The 27,570-nt window shown below is 42.8% G+C and overlaps 1 protein-coding gene across 4 annotated transcripts in view; it reads right to left on the bottom strand.

Annotated features, from left to right (window-relative positions):
- LOC117409409 (PDZ and LIM domain protein 5-like) overlaps positions 1-27,570 on the bottom strand; it is a 196,221-nt gene that overhangs the window by 12,098 nt on the left and 156,553 nt on the right. For all 4 annotated transcript variants that reach the window (XM_034905766.2, XM_034015408.3, XM_034015405.3 and 1 more), the window contains 3 exons: positions 26,370-26,551; positions 9,189-9,411; positions 600-780 (listed from right to left, as the gene is read on the bottom strand). In XM_034905766.2, coding sequence (XP_034761657.2) covers positions 600-780; positions 9,189-9,411; positions 26,370-26,551 — 586 coding nt within the window. The remainder of the gene's footprint in view (positions 1-599; positions 781-9,188; positions 9,412-26,369; positions 26,552-27,570) is intronic.

Consider the following 27,570-nt stretch of genomic DNA (forward strand, 5'->3'; position numbering starts at 1 on the left):
AAACACCCACCCTGAACAACAAAAGCTGCACGTTTTTATACATGTGACCATCTCCGACTTAACAATAAATGAATCAATCCGGGGATGGTCACATTCCACATGAGTTTAGTGGATTGGGCTTTTACTCCATCCACGCTGCCAAACAATAACAAACAAAAAACACGCTATATAAAAAACAATATTAAAATAGGTAAAACGAAGACAGAACAGAATGCATTGTACAGATGACGTTTACATTTAACAAAAACAATGTTATTTTGATTCTTGCATCCTTGTATGTATAGACGTTATCCTTCGGGCACCCTCTGCTATAGCAAACCACAACTCAGCTCCTGCTATTTATTTATACAATGTCACACAAGTCTCGCAATAGAGATCTCGCTAAGTATTTAAATTAGTATATTGCGGCTCTTCGATTAACATATTTCTCTTAGGACATATGACAAAATGTATACTTTGCCAAGTGTCGCAACGAAAATGCAAATTGCGGTATGTTTGTGCTGTGACTGGCCCATCATAGTACACCTACCACTAAGTGACATTCTCCAGTGCTGTTAAGTTCTCACCATTCAGTAAAAATAGAAGAAAAATGGACTTACCCCAAGAATCTTCAGTTGACACCTGCCACAGGTGGGGGCAAAGAATTCTTCGTAACAGTGCTCACAATACACAGAACCCTTCTCTTCCACAAAACCAATATCTGCCAAGGAGGTTTTACAATGAGCACAGGTAAACTCCTCAGGATGCCAAGATTTTCCCATGGCTACCAGGAAAGGGCCCCTGCAAGAAAAGCACAGAGGTTCAATTAAAATCAGACAGTCCAAATAACACAAATCAACATATGGGGTCATGTTGAAAGTACATTCTACACTTACTATACTTACTGTGCAAGGATCTTTCTCTAATTCAATAAATGTTTCATGTGCAAGTCAGATAGTAAAATAATGAGGTAACCCAGTTATGGTTATTGATATCTAAATGTACTGACTGTCAAATGCTTTAATGACATTGACTTTTGAAGTACATGTATATCAATGTCATACTGCTGTTTGTATAATTAGTTAAACTTTTAATTTTTTGACAGTGGGTAATATTTTATGTTACTTGAATGTAGGGTATCATAATTCATGCAAAACTAATATAGAGATTGATCAGCATTGCTGAAGGGAGGAACCAAGGCTGAATCATGTTTTACAAACCAGTAACACTTCATAGAAGACTTGAGACTGTTCAGCCTTTATTCCAAAGAAACTCCAAACAACTTGAACCGAATGTCTATAACTGACTTATAATTTTAACTTTCAATGATGGTGGATAAGCTTATATTGTTTGAAGTTAATTCAATTTAGCATATGAAAAAATTGCCTTAAGCATGAGTAATAGGAAAGTCAGAGTAATCACTCTGAAACTAGAGGACTCTGGCTCTGTCACTAGACTCTGGATGGTGCATGCTCTGACCTAACCTGATAACCCTGTCTAACCTCTGCACAAGCACCTTTTTACATCAATGCCCTTTTAGCTGCTTACAGGCCCAACAATACAAGCCCTTATGTACAACAAAATGCTCTCTTCTCACTGTGTCAGTTGACTTATTTAGTGGATTCATTAACAGAATATTGATACTGACAAGGGAAAGTGCTATCAGTGCCAGGGGCAAGATCAGCTTACGTTTCCTTACATTCCGGGAAGCCTAGATGGAGTGGCACTGTGGAAAAGTTTCTAACACTCAACATTAAACCTGCCTGCTGGCTTAGAGCGGATTCATTCTTTAAGGCTTGCATCACTGTATGGTGTTTTTTATTTAAAATGCCAAAGAAAAGTGCAAAATGAAACTGTTTGCTAGCCCAATGTTTATTCTTGATTTAAATGTTTCAGAAAAGCTCAACATATTGTTTCCAAGTTTGACTAAGTGGATTCCGGCGTGTCTTTCATTATGACAGCATGCCTACTTCTCATCTTGCCAGGAACAAATATGCCAATAAAATGACCTCTTGCTTTTTAAAAGCATTTGAGACATTAGAAACTCAGCTACAGAAGCAGAACGAAAATGCATATGTGGAGAATATCTCCTAGTTAAAAAAAGGTCTAAACTCTATCATATATGGTCAAAAAAAATTTTGTTAGATTTCCTTCCGCTTTGGAGATTTTTGTTGATAATGAAAAGATACAGAAAAGGAGGCAAATACAAAGTTCACTATCCACACATTATTACCGCTCACCTGGAGAAGCCAATACAATAATAAATTATTGGCATTTCTAAATGCTTGGTTACTAACAGGCTATCAATGCGGTTTATGTCAGCACTGTTCATGGAACGATTGAGTCCAGCATGGAGGCTAACATAACAAAGCTCAAGGTTCTCCCCAGGCCTTTTCAGCCAGGCTGAACCATCTTGGAACCACATGACAGCTGTGTTGCTGTGTTACGTCTTGATACTACATTTAACCAATCAGAGAGGGTGGGTTTTCCGTTTTAAGCACTAAAAAAATAACAGATTATTTTCTAAGCAAACATAGTGACAATGAATGTGGAAATTAGCAAACTGAAACGTATGATGAAAAAAGAAAAATAAAATGCAGAAAATGAAAAACCTGATATATAGTTAACGAAGAGCGACTTGTAGAAAGCGAATTGGAAGGAATTTTACAGCAAGTAATTGGGTGGTATGATGTGCAAGCACTGCCAGAAACACAAAAAAGTCTGCAAAAGATCAGGGGGTAAATGAAGCAGTGTAACCTGTGTACAAATAAGGGTGAGTTACTATTTCAATTCTTTGTCTTTATATATTTAAGGTAAGGCAATTTTATTTTTCTGTTAAAAATGCTCCCGCTAATAATTCTCTGCCACCCAGCTACACAGAATTCCTGGGCAGAACCCTGTATAGAAATGGAGTACTCTTGACCAGCCGAATTACGCACTTAAGCATAGAAATCTTGTAACAATGGATCCATTTCTATTTCAGGGATCCAGGGTTATGATAATAACCTAACGTTCCCTGTCAAGTACGAAATGTAGCCATTGCCATATGTAGCCATTGCCATATCCAAAGCTGTCGCAAGGGCAATATTGCATAACGACTGGAATGCTACAAGGCCACCATACGGAACCCCAGTAGCAAGTAGCTAGGGCTAAAAAACTGAGGGAGAAGCTCACCTCTATGTTATGTTGTAAGGGTCGACCCTGAAGCCACCCTAGTTCCAAAGTCAGGGTTTTGGGGATCCATTCAGTCGATAGAACCTTGTAAAGGTATGGGGAGTAGGCCACACCACTGCATTGCAAATGTCCTTCACAGATGCACCCTGGAATAAAGCCCATGAAGTTGGTTGCCATGCCTCTGGTGGAATGGGCAGTGAGCTTTTCGGGAGGGGCAAAGTTGGCTCGCTCATAGGCAGTCCTATGTGTGTACTATTCTGTTATCCATTCAGATAGCCTCTGCTTAGACAGGGCTTGGCCATGGGACTTTGCCCCATAACAGACAAAAAACTGTTCAGACTGCCTCCAATTCAGTGTCCTGTCAACATAATACTCTAGTGCCTGCACAGGGCAAAGCATATGGAGCTGTCGCTCCCTGTCAGACTGGAAAGGAGGCAAATGTAAAGCCTCCAATTCCACAGACTGGTTGACATGAAATGCCGATATAGTTTTTGGCAAAAAAGCAGAATTGGTACGAAGCATAACCTTGGCTTCTGCAAAAATTAAGCAGGCTTTCGCAACTGAAAATGTTTGCATCTCACTCACCCACTTAGCGGAAGTGATTGCAAGCAAGAAAGCTGTTTTAAGCAATACGAATTTCAGCTCAGCTGAATGCAAGGACTCAAACAGAGGCTTGTGGGATCCTTCAAGAAGCTGCTTGATGAGATTCTGGGATCAATAAGCTACTAACAACCAAACGAGCAAGATGGGCCGAATGGCCTCCTCTCGTTTGTAAACCTTCTTATATTCTTATGTTCTTATCCTCCACTGGGAGAATCGCCTTGCACATGTCACAGGGATAAAACCCCGGCATGATGCAAACAGCAATGCAGTGTAAAAAACTGCTGCCTCAGTCTACACAAGCAGCAATGCCGCTGCACAGTAATGTAACAGTGTACAGTACTGTATGTAACAGCGCAGTGTACAGTACGATAAAAGCTGTAACAGGGTGGTTCAAGACACAAACCAAATCCTCAGGTACTAGACCAGGGATTGTGGGAACCAGGTCGGTGACCTTGCACCGAGTCGGAAACAATATGTAACCGAGATGGAACTGATTGGTACGGTACCCTCAGTACAGTACCCTCAGTATGGTGTGGTATAGTACCGGTCGGTATGGTAGACGTGCAGTGACTTGCACTAGGTCAGTACTGTGCCCTCAGTATGGTACACACGTGGTGACGGTACAGTACCGGTGCGGTAATCTCTTTCCCTGTTCGGTGGGTACCGGGTCAGGAAAAGAGCGGGGTTGGTGACCTACAGGTCTACAAGGTTCATGTTACCACAAGAAGCAGTATATAGGGATGCCCACTTATATAGCTTCTAGCAAACCCAAACTGTCCAAATGTATACAAGACTGAGGGAAGCCTGCTGTTAGAGCACTAACAGCCTTCGTAATGGTGCTGCAAGCAGTCACCAAGACGGCAGTGAAATACTGTGGCAGAGACTGGAAGCTGTCTCAGCTGAAGCTGAAGTTCTTTCCCAGGGTCGGGAAGTCGGCCAGTCTGGATGAAGACGAGACTCTGTTGCAAGAACGCATTGACCCGGAAGGGAAACGATGTGGCAGCCACAGATTGGAGAGGCGGTTGCACTCGTTTACCAAGGGGTCATGTGTGACGGCATAAAAGGGGGCAGAGAATCGCGATCTGTTCCTTTGTGTTGGTTTTGTATTTTAACCTAGAAGGACTGTGAGAGACCCCAGAGAATGTTGCAGTTCAGTGAGTGTTTTGTTTGTTTTGTTCTGTCTGTTAGTAATTGTCTTGTTTGTGAATCACCAAACAGCTAACACGTTTCCGGAGCTGTGGCCTTGGGCCAGCACAAAGCCGGAACAACACTTCACCACTGTCACGAAATAAACTGCATCACCCACCATGAGCACTACTGCACGCACCCAGGACTGGTGACCGTGTTTGTATTATTGTGGGGCGGATATTATTGTTTATTATTTGGGACTGCAATCCTGTTGTTATTTACCCTGTGCAGTACACATTGGTGTGTATTGCCGGGGGATTGTTGTTTGGTCGCCAGACCTGGAAAACAAAATAAAACTCCTTTCCAAAACGGATTATAATCTCTGTCTGTGTCAATCACGCACTGCATCACTCCTGCACCTGTACCCAATAAACCACTTTGCCACAAGCGCGTATCTCGGTCAGCATTGAGCCCAGCAGCTGTATTCATGTTTCTGCAAAAAAAACTGAAAAAAGACACATACAAGAGAAAACATGCCACACAGAAAACAGTAATAACAATTTACAGTTCAAATAATAATAAAATAATTAAAAAATATTAAACTTTTATTTTAACTCCAACCGGAGCTAAGCAGCCTGCAGACTCAAGTTGCTTGATCCCAGGGAAGGGGCGACAGTAGCCGCCGGCTTCATGCGGGGCAGTAGGCCGCTGCGGGACGTCACAAACAACAGGCTACGTGCAAAAAATGAGGTGTAATTAGTGAAACTAAAACAACGTAAATGTGTATCGCATTAACAGTGTAATACACAATTAGCGAATAATAAATGCAGATAAAATGTAACACGCACTCATCTGTCTATGGCTGTCCTGTCTAAGTTCAGTCTTGTGAAAGGAAAACTGATCCTGGTATCTGTGTGTGCAGTCTTCTTATGCCCTCGGTGGACAGGCATGACTACGCCATAGGCACTGGCGTACAGCTTTGGTATAATCTATTCAGGTTTGGGGCCTTTAGGAGTTAAACACCCACCCACTTGATAGAGAACACCAGCTGCCCAAGTATTTTTGTTTTCTTCGATTTCATTAAGTTGTTAACTTGTTAGATCTTTGTGTCTCTTGCTTTTGTTTGCTTTTTTCAACTGAGGTTTTGCTTCTTGTAATTCTAGCCACTTGTCTGCTGTCATTCCTCCAAAAAGATCAACTGTGACGAAAGGAATGTCACTCATTTTTAAAAACTTTAAAAGATCTCTCACAACAATGTGTATATTTATTGCGAGTTTAATATGTTGTATATTGATAATTTATTAATTGAACTGTGCTTCAGTTAAAATAAGTTCTGACGTGCATTGTACTATTTAACTGCACAACAAAAAAATCAGCGTACAGCATCAAAACACGCCATTTTCTAAATAAAGATTATAGCTGGAGATCCGTAGCTCCGAATGTGCTGGTGCCTCATGGATGTAACTTTATTACCAAAAAGTCACAAAAACAATTTCTGCTGTAATTATCACTTTCAAAATAAAACAGTATGTTTTTTTTCCCTCTGGTAAATTCGTGTTAATAAAAAGTAGTTTGCTCACAGAAACAGGCCCACCTATCGCATTAAAACAAAGAAAGGTAAGTCTACGGTTATTCTTAGTATTATAGTGATTTTTTTTTTTATGTGCTTAATTTTGGTCCACAAACAAAAACGTTTGAAAACCACTGCTGGAGAGTATCTACAAACTTAATTCTACGTTACATCATTTCTACATTGTGGTCTATTTTAAACAAAGAACTATTTGAACGGAGGCTACAAATGGGATAATTAACTAAAGTGGAAAACAACGGAAAAATGTGTAATTCAGACATCATATCATGTTAAACTCCTCTGTCATAAACACACCTTGGCACGGTTAGAGACTGTTATTCTATACACCAGACTTAGGTAACTTAGTCTGCTGTGTAGTTTGGATGCAAAAGAGTTGTAGAATGGAAGGCCATTTGATACCACTCTTGGCTACCTTCCAATAAAGGGCCACTAAGGGCATGAGCTGTAATTACGTTAAAAGAGAATCACAAAAGCAGTGTCTTTATATTCCGGCATTTGGCCTGACATGTTAAATTAATTAGTCTTAACTCTCTTTGGAAATTAAATGATAACAACTATACCATTACTGTAGAACACAAAAGTGAAAGCACATAGCCTTATCAGGCCTGTTTGATTAACAAGGCCAGCTTGGTGAAATAGTATTTTTTATGACATACTACAGCAGTGCTATGTTTAATATCCACAGATTAAAATCTAATCACCCATCACAGACTTACATTTAATTTATCAGATGTCATGAATCAAAAATATTATTGGGGTGATCTTGCAGATTAGCTTTATTTAGGAAATTGCTGGGATTTCGGAAGACATAAGTTCAGAAGTCATTTCAGGTTTTAATAAATGGTAGATCATACTCACTCTACTATGAGGAATATATCTGTCTCTCAAAGCTCACTACAGTTGATTGCCATTGCTATCTATCACCTTTGGTCGTCAACATTTTATACATGGAAATTACTATTACTGCTTATTATTCATTCACTTAAGTTATTAGATCATTACAAAAAATATATAAGAAATATTGGACAGAACTGCCTGCCACAACACTGTGGGCAGTCAGGATGCCACTGCCATCACTTTTAATATGGCTCCTTGTGACAGGGTAGCCGAGGGTTGACGTCCCCAGACCAGATAGCTGACAGAAACAACACACAAGCAGGTACTCTGGTGAAAGGTGCATTCTTGCACTGTTTTTATTAACAAAAATAAATACAATATGCTCTCAGAGCAAAATAAAAGTTTAAACAAAAACAGGTCGCGAACACACAACACGTAGGTCAGGCTGGGCAGTAGCCTTCACTGATCCGACCATGCAGTCTGTTTTACTTTTGTTTTTGTTTTTGCTTTTCTCCGCTCGCTCTCGTTCTCTCCTCTCGAACACCCCACCTCAACAACAAAAGCTGCAGGTTTTTATATTGGTGGCCATCTCACAATAATTATAAACATTAAAATAATAATTCAATAAACGGCACCAGCCACATTCTCACAAGCTACTAACACCGCCTCTGCCAGACCACATTAAACCAATAATAACAAACAAAACAGCATGTATCTAACTAAAAGCACAATACATTTTAAATCATTACAATAAATGCAACCCATTTATTTACACGCAGGGCTTTTCTGCCCTGCCCCACTAACTATGTGCAGGGCTCTCTCCTGCCCTGCTACAATCCTTAACAATAGAACCGCCACGCCAGTCAATTTGGCGTTTTGAGGTTTTCAAATTTAAAATTACTCTGCGTATCTGAAAGTTATGCGGTTGTCCGTTTATGACTTTTCCTAAAAAAAACATGTATTAAATAACCTGACGGCATTTGAAAGGCAGGATCGTGAAAATAAGGAAGTTATAATCCCGCCTACCTTGAACCACTAAACTTTTACAATACATGTTTTTATTTTGAATATAACCTACAATATTCCAGTTCCCTTTCAATTCGAAGATGACCACCACCACCACCACCACCACCACCACCACCAACAACAACATTACATATGGGATATGCCTGCCTATTGGTAGGTATTTTCTGAGCTCTCTATACCAGAGCTGCCGATAGGCCCCTTCCTGGGATGACGCCCTCGGTCCCGCCTACCGAGGATTAAAACCATCATACTGAGGAAGCCATTTCTCTTTTTGCCTCTCAAGTCGGTAAGGTAAGACCCTCTGTGTTGGTATCTGAGCGTATTGTGGAAAGAGCTTCGAGTTTACTGCAGTTCCCTTGCCTTTCAAGCTGAAAGCTGGCTTGCCGCTTTCACGGAATCAGTGGTGTGACAGGTTGGCTGAGTCGTCTGACGTCAGGCCAGAAGCAGGAAGGAAAAATAAACTGACACCAGGGACTGCAGTTAAAGTAAGAAAGACTCAGCTCGTCTCTTTATTTTTAAATAACAAAAATAAAATAAAATGTTCAAACAAAAACACTGTGCTCACACACACACACACACGCGCCTGTTGTTATCTCTACTGGACCTGGCATCCATCAATTCATTCATTTTGTACAAGGAATGCACCAGGGAAAATATCAGTAGGGGAGATTTCATCTTGAAGCTAGCCACAGCGCTTCGGCAGAAACATTTCAATCAAAAAACTGCAAAGCAGCAGGCTGCTGCAGCTCAACATGTGTAGTCTTGCATACGGAAGCACCTTTATCTGCTGTATTGCCCATTATGGCAGAGGCTAGTTATCTTATTTGATTAATAAGGGATTTTCACTGACCTGATGACCATCTTGCATTGTCCACACATGGGGGTGCGGGTCCCAGCCGGGATGTGCTCTGCTCTCTGGACCAGCGTGTCCTGATCTTTTGGGTGTGGTTGTGGGGCTGGTCTGCTCAGGGCATTGGCTGGAGGTGCCTTTGCTCCATACTGAAGAGAGCTGTTTGACACATGGCCAGAGGCAGAGGTTATGTGACCAGTATTAGCCTTTTGAAATCCAGGTGCTGTAAAACAAAAAAAAAAAAAAAAAAATTAATAATAATAATTTGATTAGATGCAACTCTTTGTTTCTTGTGATTCTACTGATTCTTAATTCCTCAGACCCACTTAAACTGCTATAGATTTTTCTTTATTCTTGTTCAATATATACCAGACATCCCTGCATGTAATCCTAAAACTTTGTCAGAGAATGGTTGCTTACTGGTGGTCTTTCACTTGGGTTAAAATATGTGTTATGACATTAGCTGACCCATAGACCTAGGTTGACCCCCAAAAAAAAAAAAAAAAAAAAAAAAAAAAAAGGTTCTCATGTTGTCTGCTGGCACTGGACTATAGCTAGTGCCATTGTGGAGTAGTGGTTAGGACTCTGGACTCTTGACCGGAGGGTCGTGGGTTCAATCCCTGGTAGGGGACACTGCTGCTGTACCCTTGAGCAAGGTACTTTACCTAGATTGCTCCAGTTAAAACCCAACTGTATAAATGGGTAATTGTATGTAAAAATAATGTGATATCTTGCAACAATTGTAAGTCGCCCTGGATAAGGGCGTCTGCTAAGAAATAAATAATGAAAAAAATAATGATCATCTTTCCATCAAAATCCATACAAGAAAATGAAAATGACAATTATTGTCCGCTAACTAATGGTATTGGAAAAAACAAAACAAAACATAACAAAAAAAACTAAAACTAGCTGAACAAATACAGGACCAGTCTGGCAAGAGCACAAGACAGTGCGATTTAAAAAGAAAATATTAAGTATTCTAAAAACATTCTTTTTCCATTTGCCAGAAAATATTATCTGTGAATATCTGCAGGGAAACTATTAATGAAAACTGAAGAAGAACATTTCACTGAACAACTGTCTGACAGCTTTTTGGACAAATCTGCTTGTGAAAAAAAATAAAATGCTATAAAAACAATGTAATCTCTACATGACAAATATCTTCAAACTCTGTCCTGGGCTGAAACTGACAGGGAAGGTGCAAAATGATCACTGCAAGGAGAATGGGTGACAAGGAAACAGCAGCCTCATTGTTTTAAAAATAAATTATGTTTCTTCAGTTTTTAGAGATTTACCAATTCCCCTCAGTTGCATGCACATTCCAATATATAACATAATCCAATTTAGTTCTATGTGATAAATCTTGTAATCTCTGTCTGCATAGATAACAATGTTCCCCCACATTAAATATACTGTAACATGCTAACCAGATATATTTGCATATACTGGCATACCTCATCAGGGTTAGACACTAACACAATTATGGTAACGAATATGTTAGTAATAAGACATTGTTAAGTAATCATCCCTTCAATCTATAGTTTTAAATGCTTTAATATTTTACACTGATTAAAGATCAACCTATCAAATAAGTGTGTTGTGTTCAAGCAATTGGGCTTTTTCAAAAAAGAAATATATAATTGAAAAATGAAAAAATGTGAGGAAATGGCCGTTTTTATATTGTTTTGATGTCTAAAAGGTCAATTTTGTTTATACTGAAAGTTCACAGTTAGGCCATGGCAAGGAATACATTAATTGCACAAGTACGGACAAAATTCAATGACGGTCTGGTGCATTCGCATATCTCAAAATAATGCAACATTCGGTATGACAAGCAGAGATGAAGGGAGGTTTCAGTTCTAAGTGACTGTTTTGAAAGCATTCTGTTTGTTCACCACTGCTTATCCTCATTAGAAAATTGACTTTTCCCGCATTTTTTAAATGCAATCCTGTGAACGTTGGAGTATATCTGTATACTTGTTATAAGCACTCGCCCACAGGACTACTGAGAAACAGACATCATCTAGTCCTCATCAGCTTTATAATTTGTCTCAGGCAAGCGTTCGTTTCTAACCCTGCTCATACAACATACTCCTGTCTTTTTTTGGGATAAAGTTTTGGAATAAGTAGCCTACAGACGTGCACTGCAGTAATAAAAAAAAATACCTAAGCATACTGTAGTTGGTGAAATGGTCAACAGCTGTCTATGCTTGTGACAGAGAGAGAAAGAATTCAAACTGTAAATCTCCCTCCCGACCAAAGAAGGCGCTTGGTAAGGTGGATCGTATGCTTCCTCCTAGATGGACTGCCTTGACGGTAGGCGGAAACCGGAAGGTGACCATATTAGGGGGAGCGCGTAGTTGCATGTACCTGGAAGGATTCCATTGCAATCAGCTGCGGGGCGGGCCCCTATTGGAGAAACCATGGCAACGGGTTGTTTGCAAGGAGGAGGTTCTGGGTACAAAGGGGAAGCAGTTACGTTAGTACGGCCCCCTTGCGCTGATGACGGTATCCAGCCGGAGCCTGTGTCTCTGTTATTGTTTTGTTTTGTCTCTGACAGAGGAGGAGTGAGAGTCGGGAGCTGCAGCCGCGGAGCCAGCATTAGACCCGGAGCACGTCCCTCACAGCACAACACAGCACAGCACCAGCACTCACCACGACCCCGGAAGAAAGAGCACAGTTTCGTGCACGGAGGATTGTGGTTCAGGAGTGTCATCCTTTTTGTTATTAAGGACTGTAAACCTGCCGTGTTCCCCCCGATACCATCGCTGGCAAAGGGGGGGGGGGGGGGGGGGGGGGTTATTATTATTATTTATTATAATTATTGAAATTAAAAACACAGACGTTTTTGGGAGAACTCTGGTCTGGACATTGCCTTTATTATCACCACTCACATCCTGTTCACAAGTGGTGTCAGAAACGGGATTTTACAATGGACCCTGCAGCACTGAACACCATGATGGAGGCTCAGGCACGGAGGCATGAAGAGACCTTGGCAGCGGTGATGGAGAGGATGAATGCCATGTTCCTCGCGGCCAACCAGAGGAGGGAACCGGTGGCCGAACCAGCAGTAGCGCCTCCGAAACCTAAAGTGGTGAAGATGTCGCTGGATGATCCCGAGGCCTATTTAACATCCTTTGAAAGGCAGGCGACAGCAGCCCTATGGCTTCGGGAGTGGTGGGCTACCCAGCTGGGACCCAATCTGATCGGGGAAGCCCAGGCAGCCTACCACGCTTTAACCCATGAACAAGCCATGGATTATGATCTTGTAAAGAAAGCCATCCTTCAGCGACTGGACATCACGGAGGAGACGCACCGCCGCCGGTTCCGGGAGTACCAACGCCCAGAAGGAGTCCGACCCCGAGTAATGGCCCAGCAGTTGGTGGACCAGGTGACCCGGTGGCTCTGCCCTGGTGAACGCACAGCAGAGGAGGTGGCTGAGATTGTCACCATTGAACAATTTATACAGTTGCTGGGGCCAGAAGCCAGTAATTGGGTCAGCCGGCACCGGCCCACCACGCTGGACGCCGCGGTCAGGTTGGCTGAGGGGTACGAGGACTCTATGCCCACACCGCTGCCCACGCCGATACATCCCACGCTGACCTTCATCAGACCCAGGATGGCGGGCCCAAGGCCGGGGCCCCTTCACCCACACACACCCTTCACGTCTGGACCAGCACCCTCACGTTCCCCAACGGGTGGCCTCGCTCCACAACACTGGAGGCCGAGGTCAACCCCCAGCTGGGGTAGAACAGGGGCCCCCTCCCCGCTGTCAGGTCGGCAGCGGGACAATCAGGCTCCGTGGGCGCCTCTCCCTCTGGAATGTTACCGGTGCCATGGGGTCGGCCACCTTGCCCGGAATTGCCCCTCAGCAATGGAGTGTGGTGCGGCTTCGCATTATTTGGTACCGGCGACAGGTAAGTCCAGGGGTAATGATTGGGAGGGACCTTGTATTGTTGATGTGCGGGTTGGTAATGTGAGCACCCACGCATTAGTGGACTCTGGGTGTGGTCAGACCTTGATTTCGGAAACTCTCTTAGAAGGGGTACCTTGGTGGTCACGTGGGTTAGTGGTCATCTCCTGTATCCATGGAGATAACAAGGACTACCCCCTCACTAAATTAGATGTGACCATTGGTAGTCACACCCGCCGTGTAATTGTGGCGGTGGCAAAAAGGTTGCCATACCCTGTTATTTTAGGTCGAGACTGGCCATGTTTCGAAACAATTATAAACCAAAAGGTAGAGCCAGTCTCCGGTAAGACCATAGGAGCAGCGGGGGAAACTATTGGAGATATTTTTCCGCTGCATGCTGATCTGTTCCCCTCTCGGTTCCGCCCAAAAAAAACTAAACGAGAGAGAAGGGTGGAAAAATGGGAGGGTGCATCAATGACACGAGGTTGGGGTTTGGTAGGAGACTCCTCCACGTCTGATAAACGCCAGGGAAAGGGAACTGGGATCCAGTGTGACCGACCGGGCCGAGTTACTGAGACCCCTAGTGCTGAGGCTACCATATCCCCGCTCGATATACCGAAAGTCTGGGACCGAGATGTTGATCTAGCGTACGAGCAAAAAAATGATCCTACGCTGGCTAACCTCTGGGGGCAGGTTCGGTCTATCGAGGGGAAGGAAGTAGATGGCAATCGGCCGCTCACATACCCTCACGACATTGTGCTTGGGCATTTGCTGTATAGAGTATCCCGAGCCCCGAGCACAGGGCAGACTGTAACACAGTTACTCGTTCCTCAGTCTTTTCGACATGAGATCATGCGGTTGGCTCATGATGTCCCTTGTTCGGGCCACTTAGGTAGCGAAAAGACTCAGGAACGAATATTGGCTCGATTTTACTGGGCGGGAGTGTACAGTGAGGTGAAGCGGTATGTGGCGACCTGTAGAGAGTGCCAACAGGTAGCGCCGGGGCGGGTTCGCCCGGCCCCATTGGTTCCACTGCCCCTGATCAATATCCCCTTTGAACGCATTGCAATGGACATAGTGGGCCCATTGAGCCAGTCTGACTGTGGATATACGCATATTTTAGTAGTGGTGGACTACGCGACCAGATATCCAGAGGCAGTACCATTGAGGTCCACTAGTGCATTAGCGATTGCAAAAGAGTTAGTGCAGATCATAGCAAGAGTAGGGATCCCCAAAGAAATTCTGACTGATCACGGAACTAATTTTATGTCACGGTGTTTAAAGGAACTGTATAAATTATTACAAATTCGATCCATTCGGACCTCCGTTTATCACCCGCAATCGGATGGTTTGGTGGAACGTTTTAATCAGACATTGAAGCAGATGCTGAGGCGGTTTGTCAACCAGGAGCAAAAACATTGGGCTAAACTCCTTCCCTACCTGATGTTTGCAGTGAGAGAGGTGCCTCAGAGCTCGACCGGGTTCTCTCCCTTTGAGCTGCTGTACGGGAGACAGCCACGAGGGGTCCTTGATCTTGTAAAGGAAGGATGGGAGGAGCAAAATAAAGATGCTAAAAACATAGTTAAATATGTAATTATGTTGAGAGATCGCCTGCAATTGGTTGGTCAGTTGGCACACGAGAACTTAAAACAGGCTCAGCATCGGCAAGAGCAGCAGTACAATAAACAAGCACGGATTCTGACTTTTCGGCCAGGAGATAAGGTACTGCTGCTACTTCCCACTTCGGAGTCTAAACTGTACGCTAAGTGGCAGGGACCATATGAGGTGATGCGGGCAATTGGTAATGTAAACTACGAAATCAGACAACCCGATCGCCGGAACAAAACTGAAATTTACCATATTAATTTATTAAAACACTACAATGAAAGGGAGGCCCTGTTTATAGCCAATGACAGTATAGAAGAGGATTTTGGTCCCTCTGTCAGTACACCAGCTACAGTTAACATTCCGATGGGGGAACAATTACTTCCTGATCAGAAGTGTGAACTCCGTGGGTTAGTGAAACAATTTGGTGATGTTTTTTCTGACTTGCCTGGCAGAACTAATATGATTGAACATGCTATTATTACTCCCGCAGGTGTCAGGGTTCGAGAGAGACCGTATCGAATCCCGGAGAGTCGCAGGGGTGCCGTTGGCCGGGAGGTGGGGGATATGCTCGAGCTTGGAGTCATTGAGCCTTCCCGGAGCGAGTGGAGCAGCCCGATAGTGATGGTGCCTAAGAAGGACGGCTCCACTCGGTTCTGCGTGGATTTCAGAAAGGTTAATGCCATCTCCAAGTTTGATGCATATCCCATGCCTCGGGTAGACGAGCTCCTCGACCGACTGGGAGGAGCGCGGTTGATTTCGACTTTGGATCTGACGAAGGGATACTGGCAAATTCCACTGACCCAGAGTTCGCAAGAGAAAACTGCTTTCTCTACCCCGGGTGGCTTGTTCCATTTCCAGACCATGCCCTTTGGGTTGCATGGAGCCCCGGCCACCTTTCAGAGACTGATGGACCAGGTCCTAGCGCCCCATCAGCAGTATGCCGATTGATGACGTGGTGATTTTCAGCTCTACCTGGAGAGAGCATATTATTAGACTTTCGGCCGTCCTACAGTCTCTGAGGGAGGCGGGGCTGACGGCTAACCTGGGCAAGTGTGCATTCGGCAAACAAGAAACCCAGTATCTTGGCTTCCTTATGGGTAATGGGCGGGTAAAGCCGATCGCTTCTAAAGTCCAGGCTCTAGTGGAGACGGCGATCCCGAGAACCAAACCGCAGGTGAGATCACTATTGGGGTTAGCAGGCTATTATCGCCGCTTTATCCCCGAGTATGCCACCATAGTTAACCCCTTGGTAGAGCTCACCAAAAAGACGGCTCCAAAAATAGTTAAGTGGACAGGGGAGTGTCAGGGGGCCTTTGACACGATTAAGAGGAGACTATGCCAGGCCCCAGCACTTATTTCACCAGATTTCAGTAAGGAGTTCATCCTCCAGACCGATGCCTCCCAGATTGGTCTGGGGGCGGTCCTGTCCCAGCAAGTTGACGGGGTAGAACACCCGATTATTTACATGAGCAAAAAATTGGCTCCACGGGAGATTAACTACTCCGTCATTGAGAAGGAGTGTTTGGCCATCAAATGGGCCACTCATGCCCTTCGCTATTACTTGCTGGGGCGTTCTTTCACTCTTGTCACTGATCATGCTCCTTTAAGGTGGTTGCATACGATGAAGGACAATGACGCTCGGATAACTCGGTTGTATCTGGCGCTGCAACCCTTCCACTATACAGTGAAACATCGTGCGGGTAAGGAGCATCAAAATGCAGATTTTTTTTCAAGGGAGGGGGGCCCATTGGGGAACTTAGAATTGGCCGAGTGTGCCTTCGGCATCACTCTGAGGGGTGAGATGTGTGACAGAGAGAGAAAGAATTCAAACTGTAAATCTCCCTCCCGACCAAAGAAGGCGCTTGGTAAGGTGGATCGTATGCTTCCTCCTAGATGGACTGCCTTGACGGTAGGCGGAAACCGGAAGGTGACCATATTAGGGGGAGCGCGTAGTTGCATGTACCTGGAAGGATTCCATTGCAATCAGCTGCGGGGCAGGCCCCTATTGGAGAAACCATGGCAACGGGTTGTTTGCAAGGAGGAGGTTCTGGGTACAAAGGGGAAGCAGTTACGTTAGTACGGCCCCCTTGCGCTGATGACGGTATCCAGCCGGAGCCTGTGTCTCTGTTATTGTTTTGTTTTGTCTCTGACAGAGGAGGAGTGAGAGTCGGGAGCTGCAGCCGCGGAGCCAGCATTAGACCCGGAGCACGTCCCTCAAAGCACAACATAGCACCAGCACTCACCACGACCCCGGAAGAAAGAGCACAGTTTCGTGCACGGAGGATTGTGGTTCAGGAGTGTCATTCTTTTTGTTATTAAGGACTGTAAACCTGTCGTGTTCCCCCCGATACCATCGCTGGCAAAAGGGGGGGGGGGGTTATTATTATTATTTATTATAATTATTGAAATTAAAAACACAGACGTTTTTGGGAGAACTCTGGTCTGGACATTGCCTTTATTATCACCACTCACATCCTGTTCACAATGCTCGAGACCTAAATCAATAGAATCTTAAAAAAACAAACAAACAAAAAAAAAATCCCAATGGGAATTTAGTCTTTTAAAGCATTTATTTTTTATTTAAATTTTTTTATTTTTTAGTAAATGTGTAACAAATTCACAGAACAACCGCTCATTCGGGCCACTGTCAGTCACATATTTGATTTGTAACTAAATCGACAATTAAGTAAATCTAAACAAGCTCAGGATGCAATTATAGCCTTCATCCGTGTGTGTGTGTGTGTGTGTGTATATATATATATATATATACACACACTACCGGTCAAAAGTTTTAGAACACCCCCATTTTTCCAGTTTTTATTGAAATTTAAGCAGTTCAAGTCCAGTGAATAACCTTAAATGGTACAAAGGTAAGCGGTAAACTGCCAGAGGTTAAAAAAAAAAGTTTGGGTTACCAAAAACTGAAAAATAATGTACATTTCAGAGTTATACAAAAAGGCCTTTTTCAGGGAACAAGTAATGGGTTAACAACTTACAGCTGTTCTGCAGCAATGGAAGTAAATTAAGCCTTGAATGTTGATGCTAACAATTCCTACAGGTGTCCCAACTTTTGTTGATTATTATTATTATTATTAATATTATTTATTTCTTAGCATACGCCCTTATCCAGGGCGACTTACAATTGTTACAAGATATCACATTATACATTATTTCACATTATACAGATATCACATTATTTTTACATACAATTACCCATTTATACAGTTGGGTTTTTACTGGAGCAATCTAGGTAAAGTACCTTGCTCAAGGGTACAACAGCAGTGTCCCCCACTGGGGATTGAACCCACAACCCTCCAGTCAGAGCCCTAACCACTACTCCACATTGCTGCCCTATTACTTACAAACATCATTTTGCAGCGCCATGCAATACCCTCTGGTATATGCCTAGTTGGTCAGGGGTTCATCCTACAGCAAGATAATGACCCAAAACATACCTCCAGGCTATGTCAGAACTACCTTAGAAGAAAAGAACAAGACAGTAGGCTTCAAATCATGGAATGACCAGCACAGTCTCCAGACTTACACCCCAATCGAGCTGGTTTGGGATGAACTGGACAGAAGGGTGAAAGCAAAGCAACCTACAAGTGCAACACATTTGTGGGAACTTCTGCAACAGTGTTGGGAAGAACTTTCTGAACAATATTTGATTTCCATTGTAGAAAGAATGCCACGAGTGTGTTCGGCTGTTATATCTGCAAAAGGTGGCTACTTTGATGAGTCAAAAATTTAGACTAAATTTTGTTAAACAAAATGATTCCATGATTTCTTTTTTATCTCCAATTGTTTATTTGTTCTATGCTTTAATTTCAGAGTACATTGAGACATTAAACTGCGTAAATTTCAATAAAAACTGGAAAAATGGAGGTGTTCTAAAACTTTTGACCGGTAGTGTATATATATATACACACACGGATGAAGGCTATAATTGCATCCTGAGCCATTCGAAAAAAAGGCATAATACCACAGTAGTGACGTCAAAAAGTGATAATTCCTCTAGAGGAAAATATACTTGAACTTTGACCTGTTCAACTCCAAAACCATCACTTTCAATTCAAACACAAAATGTCTTGTTTTCAATTACTCAACAACACACACACAGTACGGAAATGTTCATTAATGATCAACAAAATAGAGAATACGTTAAAAAAAAATGATGTAAAGCTGATATATTCGTATCTCAGAGAAACTGGAGAGGAATGGGAAAAGGGCAATAATCCAAATAAAGCTGAAGCACTAACGGATAACGACATAGAATGTCTGTGCAGCACTGAAACAATTTATGACGTCACAGAAACCCTACATGGAATTATTTTGCTGCAACTCACTGAAGAGGCCCATCTATTATTCTCTCTCTGGCTCTCTCTTTTTATATATATATATATATATATATATATATATATATATATATATATATATATATATATATATATAGACACACACACACACACACACACACACACAGTGCTCCCTCACTATAACACGGGTCTCTGGGACACACAATATGAGCATTATAACTGGAGGAGGGGGGCACCGCGGGACACAACACCACTCATCTGATAAAAATACAAAATAAAATAACTCCATCTCTATAATGCACATATAGGTGAAGCAAAAATGTAACTTTCTGTGAATTAACGCCACTCATGGATCATTTTAATTAGCAGTTTTTAAACTATAAATAGCCTGGCTAAACGGAGATCAGTTTGAAGCGACAGACAAGCAAACCATGTGCGTGAAGGAGAGCGGGTCGGGAGAGGGAACGGGCTCGCCCCAGATTTGGCTGCCGGAGTGGGGCTGAAGCGAAGCAGCAAAAAAGTAAATACATTAGAAAAGATAACCACGTAATAGGCCTAATATTTATTTACTTATAAAACAAATGCTGAATAAGAGGTCTGTGTTATAAAGTGCCAGTGCAGCTTTTCTTTAGTTCAGATACTGTATCAAAAGGGAGAGACAGAAACAGAAGTTAGACTGAGAAGTTGTTTATAGTTTGAACAACACCAGTACTGTATTTACTGTAGAAATATTACATGAATCACTAGTATAGGGAATTGAGGGACATGCTGTAGGAGCGTTACATCCGAGGCACGTTACAATCGACAACCTTATAGCGAGGTAACACTGTATATATTGGTATTTACCTCAGATAATATCTAGTCAACCAGATAAATATGGTGTATAATGCTGGTGTATAATGCTGAATTTAAAAAGTAATGCAACACAATAATATGGACTAGCCATTATCACTTTAGATTCAATATTTTTAAATAATCCTGATTTATCGATTATTCTAATTAGATAATTTTTAGTAGAAACATGTGGAAACATACAAAAACAAGTTTTCTGACTGAACTTCTTTTATATTTTATAATAGAAGGCGGAACAGGTGGCGTCCATCCATCAACAGTCCAAAGCACCTTTGACCATTGTTCCAATTTCTGTGTTGTTATGCATATTTGAGCCTTTTAGTCTTGTTCTCCTTTCTTAACAGAGGTATTCTTACTGCAACACATCCTTTAAGTCCTGATTTCAAGAGTGACCTTCGTACTGTTGATTTCATGGACAACGACACCTGTGCCTTCTGCCAGTTCTGTTGTCAATTCAATGCTTGTCTTCTTTCTATTCCTGCAATGCTTGTCTTATTTCTATTCCTTAAGGATATTATCTTCAAGTATTGCTCATCCTTGTTAGACAGCTTTTTGGGTCTTCCAGTCCTGGGTTTGTCAATTATAGATGATATTTCTCTGTACTTGTTGATTATGCTTCAGATATCACACCTTGAAAATCGAGTGATGCAAGATATTTCACTCAATGTTTTTCCTTCTTTATGCAAATCAGAATGATTAGATGATAGATTGGCTTCCTTACTAAGGGTGACCATCAGCTTGCAAAGATAGTTAATACCCATGGGCTCCAATGTGTACCACACATCCTGGATGTCGAGATATTCTTGTGGGTGACACCTGGGATGTAGATAAAAAGCTGACGTGCCTGGGGGCAGTTTTGAAAGGTATTTTTTAAATGATGACACTGGGCACATCGGGTTTCCCGGCAAGGCATACATGAAACCTCAGGGCTGGTCCTTGTTTGCCTCTGTGTGGTGCTTCTGATTTTGTGTAGCTTCGTTATACTGTAACGTCACATAGTCTATCCCATTTTCATCTTGCTTGATTGCGAATGAACTTGGTTTGGGTTCTCTAAGTCCCGCTCTGCCACGTCTGGCCATGTTTAGCTGTATGTCCAGCCACACTTTACATAATAAGCAAAGTGCTGTAGGAGGAGTGATAGCAGACGATGACTTAAGTTTGTTTAAGTCTGTTTGGGATACAGCAGGATATTGACTTGTCTTTCTGTTGTCACCTGTAAGTTTTCAGAACAGTAATTAAGATGCTGTTTGCTGTTTTAAAGTGGTTATCTGAAATTAGGTTTATAGATCGTCCCACTGTGGGAGAATTAAAAAAAAAAAACGATTCAGGCCAGCTCGCAAGCTTGTGTAGCTGCTAACTGAATACAGTGTGCCATCTGATGTTATCACTTCAGTAAAGAAACTTCTTAAAACTGTGTTTGTCTCAGTCTTAGATGCAGTTTTCCAGTCCATATTATTTTTTGTTTGTGCTGACCAATCATTAAAAACTGACACAGCCCAAGCGGTTACTTTTTTAGTATTCCGTGCATCTTTATGGCTTCAATTGTATTAATTATTTCAGCAGTACTGAGAGGGAGGTGTCTGAGTTGCAGCTTTGCTTAGCAGAGTGACAGCACCTTGTTTAGTATTCAATGTGGAGCGCAAAATGTTGCTTGGATATTTATAGTCTTTTCACTTTTTGCTAAATAGCCACTTTGAGGTCATTGGTGTATCTTGCCTCTTTAAAACTCACAGTCCTTTGATGTTTTAATGTCCTCCCTGCGTCAAACATGGAGTTGTTGCAGTTGTGAATTATTTGTGCATAATTCAACTGTCCTTTTAGCCTAATCCAGTCCAGATGCCACCTATCTTAGTCATCCAGTTCAGTATGTCTGCAATAAAGGGGCCCTTTTCTCAAGACACAGTAGTTTGCCCTGTTTCTCAAAACACAGCAGTTTCATTAGTCAGTCCAGTTACATTTCTAATACACGTTCAGGTATTAATATCATATTCAGGGAATATGTCCTTGTGGCGGAGTGTCCCGCCCCTATATATTTATTTATTATTATTTATATTATTGTTTGCGGCGTGGATAACAGCGCTGCATATTTCTTACTGTTTTTATATTTAAAAACCTTGTGAGGATGCGTGGCTGATCAGCTACTGATTATTTAACTAGCTGACAGTCACGCATCCTTACTAAACGCGTGCAGACTGTGGCTGAGGGGTAACAAGATAATTAGCAGCTAGTTAACCCCTCGGCCAGAGTATAAGAACCTGCAGCTGTCCGTGCTGCGGGGTTGAGTGTACAGAGGAGAGTACGGGGAGAGGAGAGAGCGAGGAAAAATAAGAACAATTGCTATATTTAAGTATACTTGTTTCTGTTTATTTTTTTGGCCAACGCGCCTTTTTGTTTTGTGTTTTGTTTGTTTAAATCTTTTGGTTTATGATTTAATAAAATCAGCTGATCACCGTTGTGTTCAGTTTCACCCGCCCATCCACTGTTTTGGTTCAGTTACTTCCTGGTCCGTGACGTCACCACACCTCACCACTGCAAGCCATCCTGCCACAGTCCTCCACACTGTAAAGCCCAACCGTTGAAGGTGAAAGTTCCATGTGGACCTCTGCCTGTGCTGGAGACTAGGCACAAATGATAATTGAGCACTCTGATGACTTTGAGTCTCCTTCGTTGACCTGCCGGAGGTTTAGGATCGGTCTGAGACCACCATCCCGCTTGCGCACAAGGAAGTACTTGGAGTAGAACCGTTTCTCCAACTGGAGGGGGTCTATCATGTGAATAGCCCATTTTTGCAGAAGCGCTGCTACCTGAGACACCACCGCATCCTGTGGATCTGTGTAATGTTACATTCACAACCCGAAAGAGAGGGGGACCGTGCTTGAACTGCAGTGAGTAGCTGGTTTGTGCACTGGGGGTGGTCACTTGGGAAGCAAGCGAACAAGCTCCTTCGTGGATTCCCCTGCGCGCGCGGTAAGAACACTGCAGCATCTCATCCAAATGTATGCCCTGGTGTAATAGGGACATCCAACAACGATGCTTTGTTCCCGTCAGGCACGCGTGCCTGGGAAAGCCAAAGCTGCCTACAGCCTGCCTGTTGTTTTGATACACGAAGCAGGTTCTTATTAACCAGGCGCAGCTCCTCCAGCTGTTGTGGTGAGGGCCTTTGACTACTATTATAGTTGTGCAGACGTGCGGCGAACGCACTGGCTGAATAGGTACGCTTGAGGAGCACCTCCGAGACCAGGCACTGCTCGTTGGAGCAGGTAGTGGCCTTGGACAGGAGTGCTGAACTAGACGCCTGGACCAAAGAGGCAACTGAAGCCACCAGTGGAAAATGGTCCAGGCCCAGCTTCTCCGCATCATGCACCCTATATAGCGTGTCCATCGACCTAGCCGGATGGTCCCAGGACGACTGGATTTCAAAAAGAAAATCCGGGTGCACTGGGGGGGTGGGGGGGTGGGGGGGTGGGGGGGGCACACCAGAGAGGTGGTAGGCTCATCATCAAAAGACAAACTGCCTTGTTGTGCCTTCTGTAGGCCAGGTCACTTGCAAGACTGCAGTGGCCCTCTAAATCAGCGGTAGAAGCTCTGCTGACAGGGAGAGCTTAACCGCAGGGGACAGGCGGTCTGACTCCACATCCTCTCACGGGAACACTAGCTCCTGTTCGCCTCCCTCATCAGAGGCGGCGATGGAGAGTATGTCCTCCTGTTGCCAATCTCAACGGGACAGGTGGGGCAGGCAGTGGCGAATGTTCAGGCAGTAATTCTGCAAGCATCGTTCCTTTGTGGGAAACAGCTGCCCGGAGCTTTTCCATCTGCTTGGAACGGCGACTCTTCTTCCTCTTCCTCGGGGAGGAGAAACAGAAGCAGAGGAAGATGAGGAAGATTGTGAAGACGGTTTCCTGCGTGGGCTACTTTCCCGTGTGCATTGTCCACTCTCCCTTGGCACAGAGCTATGGGGTGAGGATGCAGCCACCTCTCTAACAAAGGGTGATGGAGAAGAGTGCTGTGCAGGAGTAAGGGACGCAGAGTGCTCTGTAGAGCTGTGGAAGAGATGTTTCTCAACTTTCGAGAAAGGTGCACAAAACTCGCAGAAACTGCGGTTAACCAGTGCCTGCTTGGCATGCTCTGGCCCCAGACAGAAAGAGCAACAGGCAGACTGGTCGTGCATGTGTCGCAGGGATAAAACCCAGGCACGATGCAAGAAACAAGCAATGCAGTGTACAGTATACAGATGTACAGGTGCTGCCGAATCTACTTATAGACAGCAACCTGGGGGGTCAAGACCCGAACAAGACCGGTTTGGACGCGTAGGACCAGGTAGAAACGGTTCGATGACTTTAGCACTGGGTCGGTATGGATAGGTGACTTTAGCACTGGGTCGCAATGGTAGGGACCGGGTCGGTTCGGTTATGGTTTGTTGACTTTAGCACCGAGTTGGTACAGTATGGTACCGGGTTGACCTTAGCACTGGGTTGCTACGGTAACAGAATGATGTGAGTACAGTGCCGGTACTGGTTCGGTTCGGTACTGGGTCGGTTCAGTACCGGTTCGATGACTTTAGCACCGTGTTGGTACGGTATGGGCATGGTACTGGGTCGGTACTGGTGCGGTAACCTTGGTCCCAGTTTTGTACCGGGAATGGAGCGGGTCGATGACATCGGTACCGTACGGGTCCAATGGTTCGCAGTTACCGTGGTAGTAATGTCCAGGGAAGCCCACTGGTACAAGCAACTGGCAAAACTATTGAGTCAGTAGTCACATGAGACTGGGGGAATCCTGCTTGTTAGAATGAACTAACAGTCTTTGCAATTGTGATGCTAAGACTGTCACAAAAATGGCATCAAGATACTGTGGGAGATTGCAAGCAACCACAACTGAAGCAAGTATCGTGGTCCTGCACAGTGCTGCTGAGCCCAGCAGCTGCTGTCACTACACGTGTGCTCGCAGCACCATGTTGCAGACAGGCCTGCGCTTAGTCTTTGTGAAAACAGAAAAAAAACTGAATGAGAAAACATTTACAACAAAATACAGCAATTGTAACAAGTACATAAAATATACAAACCGTCTCGTAATTTTAGCCTAAGCCAAAATGAGAAATAAATAACTCCAGCCAGAGCTATTGCAGCCTGTGAGGAGAGCACAAAGTCAGCCAACTTACGTTGCTTGATCCCTGAGAAAGAGCGACTGAAGCCGCTGGCTTCACACAGGGCACAAGGCCACAGTGGGACATATCAAACAACAGGCTGTAGTGCACAAATACTATTACAGCGACTATTTTAATATCACACAAAAATTGTGAAATACATACCTGAAAAAGTTACAAATACTTATCTGAAACAGCTCACCTGTCAAGTCAGTTCCTGAAAGGAAAAATGGCGTTGAGGTCTGTGACTGCAGTGTTTTTATGTCCTCGGGGGCGGGCCATGACTGCGTCACAGGCTCGACGAACAGCTTTGATATATCTTACTCAGGTTACAAGGTCTTTCGAAGGTAAACACCCATACGGTAATGGTTACATTTCATACTTGAAAGGCAACAAGTTTTCTTTTGTTCACAAATAACACACTTGTTTCTTTTAACAGAACTTTTGGTTGTGTCTCCTCCCTGTTTAACATAAGCCACTAGACACACCCTCACATGAAGGCTTTAAATTGTATGTCACCTGGTTTTGTGAGGGCTTAACCATGAATAATTCTTTGTTGTCATGGTTTACCAGGCAGCTGTGAGGGTAATAAACTACATCTGCTGTGCTCTGTCAGGAAGCAGCTCTTTATGGCTTTCAAGAGTCATTTTTATTCTGCCACAAAAACACTGATCTTTTCACCAGAATCTCCCCTTTTATGTATAAGACAACTTGTCTAAGACGATTTGGCAGGGATAATGCCAGAGCCACAAATCTTAATTATAAGACTTCAAAGGCCTTCTAACAAATATTTTTCTTAAAGCATTGTTCATGTTGGTGCCAAAAAAAAAAAGAAATTGCTGTTCAGATCCAGGTGAACACTGTAAAACATTTCTGTGATGTCACCCTTTGATCTTTTGATTGATTAATTGTACAAATCTTCTAACTAAAAAGTGGCTGTGTGGCTTTGAAGAGGAGGGGAGTGCAGGGCAGATTCATTGTTGATTAATGAATCTACAGTTTGTGCTACAAGTCCACAGAAAACTATTGATTCATCAACAAAACCACAGTCAGAAGAATTCAACAGAAAAGCGAATACCATTTTATTAGGTACCGGGTCAGTACCTAATAAACTGCTTGTTAACAGAATATACCAGTGTCATATGCTAAATTAAGTCTCTAATTCCGTATGTATGATATGTATATGCACATACTGCAAATGGGGGGAATATTTAACATTTGTGGGAAATATTACTAAAAAAATTAAATTAATTAATGCCTAATAAAATAAAAAAATAAAAAAATAAATCTTTACAGGGGTTGGAATTACCAGTGATGAGCATTTGAAGACTATACAAATGATTTGATACCTGCTGCGTTAGTGAGCTGCCAGCCTGCAGATTTGGCAGCGACGGGGGCTGCAGTGGATTTAAATGCTGGAACTGGTGCAACATTGACAGGTGCAGGTAGGGGGACGTTGCCCGGAGCCTTGGTCATGGTCTTCACAGAAGAAGTAACATGAGTGCTGGGCTGGAGTAGATCCACAGTATCACTAGAAAACACAATCACAGCATTATGTTAGTTCTTTTCCTTAAACACCTGTAATATTAACACTTAAATTCCCAAATTATGAGAAAGCTGATTGAAAAAGATAAAAATCAAGTGGTTTGTATGATTGGTATATTGTGTATTCATGTCTACCAATATGCTCATGATGAGGAAGCTCAATTTATACTCTTAAAAGATAAAGATATCAGACAAATATGTAAGTATGTCAATAACATAATCCCCTGTCAATACAAAATAAGAAGAAAAAAGTAGACTTTTCCCACTTTGATTGCAGATATTTAAATCTTTTTTTGCAAGGGAAGGGATCATAAACATAAAAAATGGACATGCTAACATTTGAAATCTTGTTTGTGAGGAAAAAAGATGCCATAGCCAGAAGATATGTCTGAGGGTCGGCACCTAATTCTACAGTTCACACACAACACAGGCTGCTCTGGCTTTTAAAATGTACAACTGATACAGTACAAATGGCTAATGGTTATTCACTCTGCAGAGATGTCAAAATATTGTGTTTTTTTCAATGCCCAATTTTAATAAGGTGGTTATTCTTCTTAATTATGAATGTTTTAACTTAATTTACTTCAGTGTTTATCACATATCTGCAACCTGGAGTAAGTGTTCAAAATAAGGAAAAGGCATCATGATTTCACATTGAAAAGTGTACGCATTATGCATAATGAAGCATTAAGGCACGGCAGGGAGTTGGTTGATATGATATAACCGCACACTTAAGGTGTTACATGACGCGAAGCAGAGTGCCTTTAACCCTTAAGTATGCGGTTATATCATGTCAACCCACCCCCTGGAGTACCTTAGTACTATCATAACACGATTATAATTATGATTAGATGTATTCACTTTTTAAATGAACACAGCACATTTAATATATATATATATATATATATATATATATATATATATATATATATATATATATATATATATATATATATATATATATATATATTCCAATAACAGTACATATCACTACGCACATGAAAA

The sequence above is a fragment of the Acipenser ruthenus genome, chromosome 2 (genome assembly GCF_902713425.1).
Source record: "Acipenser ruthenus chromosome 2, fAciRut3.2 maternal haplotype, whole genome shotgun sequence".
NCBI lineage: Eukaryota > Metazoa > Chordata > Actinopteri > Acipenseriformes > Acipenseridae > Acipenser > Acipenser ruthenus.